Source organism: Trachymyrmex cornetzi, unplaced genomic scaffold (assembly GCF_001594075.2).
Source record: "Trachymyrmex cornetzi isolate Tcor2-1 unplaced genomic scaffold, Tcor1.1 scaffold871, whole genome shotgun sequence".
NCBI classification, from domain to species: Eukaryota; Metazoa; Arthropoda; class Insecta; order Hymenoptera; family Formicidae; genus Trachymyrmex; species Trachymyrmex cornetzi.
The window spans coordinates 41,591-50,049 of record NW_017300214.1 but is presented as its reverse complement, the minus strand read 5'-3'; the positions used below and the strand labels follow the sequence as shown (position 1 = coordinate 50,049).

The 8,459-nt window shown below is 29.0% G+C and overlaps 2 protein-coding genes across 2 annotated transcripts in view; one reads left to right on the top strand and one right to left on the bottom strand.

Annotated features, from left to right (window-relative positions):
* LOC108769173 (sphingomyelin phosphodiesterase 1) overlaps nucleotides 1–4,733 on the top strand; it is a 9,070-nt gene extending 4,337 nt beyond the window's left edge. Inside the window, exons 2-8 of the mRNA XM_018520008.1 lie at nucleotides 324–634; nucleotides 987–1,370; nucleotides 1,462–1,634; nucleotides 1,745–1,945; nucleotides 3,876–4,227; nucleotides 4,306–4,496; nucleotides 4,568–4,733. Of these exons, the coding sequence (XP_018375510.1) occupies nucleotides 324–634; nucleotides 987–1,370; nucleotides 1,462–1,634; nucleotides 1,745–1,945; nucleotides 3,876–4,227; nucleotides 4,306–4,496; nucleotides 4,568–4,688 (1,733 nt within the window). The 3' untranslated portion in view covers nucleotides 4,689–4,733. The remainder of the gene's footprint in view (nucleotides 1–323; nucleotides 635–986; nucleotides 1,371–1,461; nucleotides 1,635–1,744; nucleotides 1,946–3,875; nucleotides 4,228–4,305; nucleotides 4,497–4,567) is intronic.
* An 857-nt stretch (nucleotides 4,734–5,590) lies between these two features.
* Uqcc1 (Ubiquinol-cytochrome c reductase complex assembly factor 1) overlaps nucleotides 5,591–8,459 on the bottom strand; it is a 25,143-nt gene continuing 22,274 nt past the window's right edge. Inside the window, exons 5-6 of the mRNA XM_018520018.1 lie at nucleotides 5,876–6,070; nucleotides 5,591–5,730 (exon numbers count right to left, since the gene is read on the bottom strand). Coding sequence (XP_018375520.1) covers nucleotides 5,635–5,730; nucleotides 5,876–6,070 — 291 coding nt within the window. The 3' untranslated portion in view covers nucleotides 5,591–5,634. The remainder of the gene's footprint in view (nucleotides 5,731–5,875; nucleotides 6,071–8,459) is intronic.

Genomic DNA, 8,459 nt, shown 5'->3' with positions numbered 1-8,459 from the left:
AAAAAATATTTCATTATAGCGTTTTGGAAAGCTCTCGACATCAGCTATTAGATTCTTGAATCAAAAATAGGGTGTTCCATTTCAGAAAATTAATGTAACCTTGACTTGACTTTGGCTACGCAACCCAAGGTCAAACTGATAGAATCAGTAAATAGATATTTTTAAACCATATAACTTTTGTCTGAAACACTTTTCTGTAAAACTTATATTTCCCGAGATATTTAGGTGTCCCGACCTTTCTGGGACACCCTGTATATATCTTGTACAGTGTGTTGTACACCTTTGCTGCAAAACTTGAAAGGTGGTTTTATCTGTTTTTGCAGATGACATAATATCACGCCTTACACATGAAATTAATAATTGGATAACAGTAAATGAAAAATCTGAAGAATTTCAACAGTTAATCCATAATCTATCTCTTCCAACCAATTTGTTGCGTAAAGATTGGCGTAGTTTCGACGGTGAAAGTAGCGAAAATATTTGCATAATATGTAAGTCTGTCCTAAATACTTTTATAGAATATCGTAGACAGGGCATGTCAACAGAAGATATAAAGAGTAAAGTGATTAAAATTTGTACTCTACTGAAATTGCAATCTCCACAAGTCTGCGATGGTGTGGTAACTATCAATTTGGTAAGTAAATTGAATAGTTATACAAATAAAATTAAATTAAATTGAAAATTTTGATTATTTTCATTATTATAATATCAATATGCAAAAATTTCTTCACAGTAATATAACATCTTTAACATCAATTATTTTTAACACACTCAATATACTATCCCTGATAAAAGAAAGATGATAGAAAACAACAGAAGGATTTCTATCTTATCGTATTTTATCGGGTTTTATAAGATTTCTGTAAGATTCAATTCAAATTAATAAATTTACCAACCAGATTACATATTCAAAACGATAAGATTTTTCTAGCGTTCTTTATTATTAACTTTTCTTTTTAGTATAGGTCTGAACGTTTTATTTGCAGCCGATAATTTTACATATCATAGATTCAAAGCCTAATCTAACGGCAGATACAATTTGCGGAGTTTTACTAGAATCACCGTTTTGTCCACTTGATAATAACGAGTTTAATTGGACAGTCAATATTGATGATGGTCTCCCAAAATGGATTAAACCGGAAGAGAGCAATGAAACCATAAATATATTGCAAATAACAGATATTCATTACGATCCTAATTATGAACCTTATGGTAATGCATATTGCAATGAACCAACTTGTTGCCGAAAAGGACAAAACGATACAAATACAAGCGACAAGGTGGCAGGTTATTGGGGAGATTATAATTATTGTGACAGTCCGTGGCACACTGTTGTTGATGTCCTAGATCACGTTACAGCTGAACATCAAGTACGCGAGAATCTACATATTACTATATTATTATTTATAATTTTTCAAAACCGCAAGTTATTTTAGAGAATATTAATTAATTAATTTGTAGAATATTTCCTATGTTTACTTCACTGGTGACATAATAGACCACGGTGTTTGGGAGACTAGCATCGAGGGAAATATAGAAAGTCTGAACAAAAGCTATCTTCAAATTTATGAAACGTTCAAAAATATTCCTGTATATTCTATTCTGGGTAATCACGAGCCGCATCCTGTAAATCAGTAAGCTATCCAAAAAATATTTTAATATAAATATACCATATGCGATTAATACGTACATACATACTCCCGTATTTAATATTAATATATATAGTGTTGAACAATTCTTTTAGATTTGCACCTAGGACTATTACTAATAACGAGATAAGCACACAATGGTTGTATAAACTGATGGCTGATTTATGGATTGGTTTCGGATGGTTACCGAAATCTACACGTTCTACCATTCTACAAGGCGGATTTTATACGGTTTCGCCTAAGAAAGGATTTAGAATTATAGCTTTGAACAATAACGTGTGTTATAGCTACAACTGGTGAGCATATTAAATCAGTTTTTTAATTGAAATACAAGTAGTTTATTTGTAGATTGCAATATCGTAATTAACGTTATCAATCTAAGATATTAGCCAATAAATATTGTGAATTATCTTATGCATCACAATATATTGTCGCGTTGATATAAAAGTATTTATTGACTGATATCTCTGAAAGCAAAAATATTACTAAGATAAGAGAGTCTACATTGTAGATCAATATTGCAATCTACAAATAAAATAAAAATTATTGCCATAACAAAACAAATAAAAGAATTAACATTTTTAAGATAATGAAAGAAAATTAATAAAGAAATGATCAATATATTGTTATGAAAAACGATATATTTGTCAATACATGGAAAAGTATCATAATTCTGACAAGTAATTCTGTTCAAATTTTGAAAACTTACGTAAGAAATAAGCAACAGCAAGAGAAAAGCATCAGAGCGCTTCGGAATTCGAACTAAGGCCTGGTCTTCTACATATTGGTAGACTTCCATCCTGCCACACAGCCCTAACGCTAATAGCTTCTCTGTTTTGCCTGTTTCTTCTAAATTTCTTACACTTATGACGTAATTTTAAAGAATACATTATAATTAAATGTTTAGGTTCAGATAACAGTCACTTTTTGATAACGGATTTTTAGTTAACGTAAAGTATAGATGGATGTGTGTGACTTGCAAGTGAAACTGTAAATAAAGTCCTTCTTAACTTTGTAAGAGGAAGTAAACAACTTTCTTCTATTGAAGGTATAACATGGAAAAAATAAAGTTACGTATATTCACTACCCTAATTAAAACCAGGGATGGGAAGTAACTCGTTACTTGTAACGAAGTTACAGTTAGAGTTACTTTTTTTCAGTAACTGTAACTTAACTTCGTTACTTTCTTTCCATCTGTAATTATAACTTAACTTAGTTACATCTTTTAAGTAACTAGTAACTAATTTAATAGTTACTTTCATAGTTATTTTATATATTTGAAACGTATTTGTCAATTTAGTGTGTGGTCGTGTCCACTTAGCGCTACGAATACTTCGAAATATTTGATTAATCAGAAGAAAGAAATTTAATTAAAGCGTTCAATGAACTTTTGTACCTGTTTGGTCTATATTTTGGGATCTAATGGAATCCGCCAATCAAATACAAGAGCGCTCAGTGAATGATTGTAAACTATTTTGGATTAGTGCTGGAATTTATTTGCAACTTTTAGCCGAATATAAAAAGAATTTTTTTTACAAAAAACATTGTATATGTGTGCTATTTCATATTCATATTCATATTCATATGTGTTTATATTACTTTAACGAAAAACGTCTTTGCCATACAATTTTTTTTATCTTTTTGAATAAAATTGTATAACATGTAAATGTAAGCCAGTCTTTTTTTTTAATTGTCCAAATCCAATGCTGCATTACACTGATGACCCCGTGTATCATCCTTGTTTAATATTAGGTGAAAAACAAGTGTAAAATGATACATGAAGGCAGTTGGGTAACGTTTTTAATACAGCCCTAATGGTATCGATACTATTAGTAAAAATTCCGATGAAAAAAGTAACTTAAAAGTAACTTAAAGTTACTTTTTCAGTAACTGTAACTGTAACGAATTACTTTTCAGAGTCAATAACTTGTAACGGTAATTAATTACTTTTTGAAAGAGAAAAACTGTAACTGTAATTAATTACTTTTACAAAGTAACTTTCCCATCCCTGATTAAAACGTTCCAATTCGGAAAGAATTTTAAAAATGTTCTATTGAAAAATTGCTATTTTCTATCAATGCAGCAATATAGTAATATATATAATTGATTTCTTCAATATTTGTTGTACTAACTCTTTTTACATCATCATATATTTCTTTTAAATGCAGGAAGTATATAAATTAAATATTTTACTTTACGCGGTTTTATATAGAATCATTTCTACAGGTGGATACTGTATCAACCGCAAGATCCTGATGGTCAGTTGCAATGGTTGGCGGATACGCTTTCGCAAGCTGAAGTGGATGAAGAGTATGTGCACATATTAGCGCACCTTCCTCCTAGTAATACAGATTGTCAAACTACGTGGAAAAGAGAATACGTCAAAATTGTCAACAGATTTTCCCACATCATTAAAGCACAATTCAACGGCCATACGCACAAAGATGAATTACAGCTAATTTACGGCAGTGATGATAACAGCAAGATTAGTAACGTCGCTTGGAATGGTGGTAGCATAACTACTTACCAGAATGTAAATCCCAATTATAAGCTTTACACTATTGACAGTAAAAATTACGTAAGTATTACATAGTTCCGGTAAAATACACATTTCGATAAAATGTACATTTACACGATTGGCTAAACTCTATTATAGGAAGTCAAAGATTTCGAGAATTGGATATACAATTTGACTTTAGCGAACATTAATTCTGACCAACGGCCGTTATGGTATAAGTCATATTCGTTTAAAGAGGAATATGGACTTTCCGACTTGACATACAATTCGTTACAAACTTGGTTGTTTAAACTAGTGAACGACGAGAACCTGCTAAATCGTTACTACAGGTAATGTGTAGAAAATTGTGAATTATTGTGTCTACCCAGTGTTCTATCTCATCTAACAATAATTGATTCAGGAACTATTTTAAACAAGCTGAACCATCACTGATGGAGGAATGCGATACAAAATGCATGAGAGCTTTTATATGCCAAGTAATTGTGAGCCTGGGAGATCACGAAATTAAATGTGATAATTAGTAGTCTTGAATTAATTTACATTTGACCAAATTTAACCTAATGCATCATTAATGTAAAATGTTAAGGACGTTCTCCGACTGCAGTTGTGCTCAACCTAAAGTTTACTCGCGTCCACGCAATCGCCCCTACACACAGAAAATATTAGTTGACTATCACCGTGTGCGCAGAAGTGTAAAAATGATCCTACTGCGTCACTCCGTGCGATGCGGCAACGCTGCCTTTTCGCTCTGTGCTTTGTGTTGTGTTAGTAAGGTTATGGACAGTGTCTGCCCTGCTTCGGGTATTGCATCTTATTAATTTTTTGCTGAAATTACGTGATCGCTACCCTGAGAAAGTACGAGGTTATTTGTGTTGTCACGCGTCACGTGTTGAGCGTATACGACGCGACGTTGCCAAGTCGTCAATACCTCTCGCCTTCGCTACTGCCGCCGGTCGAAAAAATAGCCGAGCTACTTACTTTGTTAAATGATTTCTTAAATATAAATACCGGAAGGCATATTCAGGAAAATTTCATATTATTCCTTGTAATATCAAGTTTTATGTCTCTTTGTTTCAAAAAATTCTAAAGAAAACTTTGTTTACAGTGAATAAAAAACCACTTTCGAATAAGCTTTAGATAGGGATTCTATGTTAAACGTTTCAACTTTGAAGTGGAATATCTCGATTTTTAATCCCGCAACGAGTACTGAGCTTCAAAGTATATATGTTCAGAACACTAAAACAAGCTTATTCTGTAAGTTTCAGAAAAATCTAAAGAAAATGGATTTTTCGGAGAACGTCCTTAAGTGAAAAGCATTTTAATTTAGAGAAAATACTTTACGAAAAAGTTATATTCTACTATATTATTATATTTATTACTATATTTTTACAATAACTCTTCATAATAATATTATGTATTTACAAAAACAATATTTCATTATCTGTTAATTTTGTCTGCTAATTGTAATTATTGTTGATGCTTACATAAACTTTTTATGTCTATTAATTTTAAAATAGGTTTTCTTAAAATTTCATCATTTGGTAAACTGTCAAACAAACAAATCTGAAAAGCGAACAAAAAAGAAATTACTTTTTAAATAATGTATAATTGTAAAAACTGCATCAAGTTAACTTTAGCAAGTTATCTTACGCCAATATCATGGAATAAAATATAGAATATAGTTATGCATTATTTCCTAAAGGTTTACCTGTTTCCTAACATAAATCAGAAGTGTTTCAATGTGTTCCGGATTGTTGCACTCCAATTGAAAGAATCGTCTCCATAATGCTCCTGCTAGTACTTTGTCATCAGATTGTATGCCCTCGTCGTAACCTATTATAGCAGCATTGAATTGATGTGATATTTCTTGTAGTTGTTTGTTTTTGAGTTTGGTTTTGATTAGCTGCAATAATATAACAATTGAGGGGATGGGCGGAATAAAGACCTTATTTAATTACAAAATCTTGATATTAATAAAAATTAAAATAACTTGCTACTTTTTTTATTATACATAAATGAATACAATATTAAATGAATTTATGTAATGCCTTTAAGAAGTTACATGTTATAAATCATCTCTATTACGATCAATATTACATGAAAAAGCTAATTGCCGGAAAAAGGGCCTAAGTAGAATTGTGCCTTTATTCCGTCCATTCCCTCAATTATAAGTGTATAAATACATATACATTAGATAGGGTATTCGGAAAATCGCGAATCGAAATATCACAGCATAAAAGTTTTGGAAAAATTAAAAAAGTTATATGTACATTTTTATTGCAAGCAATAAATTTCAATATAGGAAGGTTTAATTGTAGCCAACATAGATGGTCATCTATCCATGAATCATGCGTGCGATAGTATTAATAAGTGCACACTTCAGCGTTTAACGTAGCCCATCTAAACATAATCTGTAATTGGCCATATTTAAACTCTTTATCTTTACTTAACCCACAAATGAATTATAATTTTTGTTTAAAATAAAAATTTATAAATAACTGTTTCAATTAATTTTTTGAAAACTTTCTTACTGTAGTATTTTGGTTCGCAAATTTTGGGACATTCTGTCAGTATATATCAGGATCGAAAAAAACTCGGGTTTTTAAAAAAAAAACTCAGCTGATTTTTTTAAGGAGTTTTATTGGGGGTTTTTTGGGTTTTTTTGATAAAATTGTTTGATATTCTTTCGTGTAATATTTAGTTTACGTTGTATTTATCATTATTTAATTACATATTCAAATAAAATTAATTATAAAAGAATTTTGTAAAAATATACAATAACAATAATTATGTAAGAAGTTTTTGTTTCTGAAAAGGGCTCAATCATGGGCCGAAACATGTAGGACATTATTAATTTTTATCAATGATTGAATGATGAATGAATTAAAATATAATATATTTTACGTATCAAGATCCGCAGTGGCTCTTATATATCGTATATTATCTCTGATGGTAAAAATATTGTGATAAATTTTTCAAATAAAAAAAAACTTCTGTAGTGAAGGTAAAGAAAGAAATAATATTACATATATAAAATAATAAAAAGCGTTCGGATAGAATAAAAAAATTAGCACAAAAATGGTGAATGTATATTATACATTTTGTAGATATTTAAAGAGTTGGATATTAACTAGTTAAAACGTTAAAAGTTAAAAAAAAAGTTAAAAAGTTAATAACTTTTAACTTAACTTAGTTAATTTTAAATGCATTAATTTTGAACTTAATTCAGTTACTTCTAAACATTAATTAACTTTTTTAAATTAAAAATTTTTCTATCTCTTAATATTTTTTCTATAAAATTTTAAAGATTAGAGAATTAATGTATAAAAAGTTCAATAATTTTATAATTAGAAACTTTATAATAAGAGTCACACAATACGGTAGTCAGTTTTTATTCTCACTAGATTTTGTCAATTCCCATTTATATTTGAATCACACTAATTTTAGGCGTCATAAACATTATATTTTAGCAACATAAATATGAAATGAGCTTTAGATGAAGAATTGTTGTAAAACAGTGCTGCGCATTCACCCATTTTCTAAATTTTTACGTATACTTTTTGTAACAAATATCTAGTCAATGTAGTCGTAAACATATGTGAAAAGACGTTTCGGAAGTTAAAGAAAGTTAGATAAAGGTTAAAGACAAAGAAATAATGTAAATATATACCCTTAATTTTCTCTCGCAAAATTTCGATAAAAATGTCTTATGATGTAACTGTTATTATGTATAAGTAACTTATATGTGAATAAAAAAATTAAATTTATCTAATAATCTAACGTAAGTGTTATTTAAAGTAATCTCAGATTTTAAGAAAAATTGAGACATTCTTATTTCAAAAATAATTTTTTTCAAAATTAACTCTTTTTTAAACTTAAGTTAATTCAATCTTAACTTTTATTAAGTTAATTTTTTATTCCTCCAACTTTTAACTTAATTTTATTAATTTTATAAGCTATTAACTTTAATTCAGTTTAAAAAAAAAACGTTAACTTACCTAACCTTATTTAAATGTAATTTAGATTCAATTTCAAGTAAATTTTCATAGAAAGGACTTATAAAACCAAATATGCATTAAAATAAAATGTCTTTAAATATAATTATATCAGTCTGGTTAGTTTATTAGTATACCTATATTCATTAAATATTTACAAATACGTTCCTTTTTTATGTGTTTTTAATTAAAAAATTAATTTTTCCTATACAACCCCGATAAAACCCAAAAAACCTCCTGGGTTTTTTAGTGGCGAATAAAATAATGCCAACCATGTATATATATATATATATATAT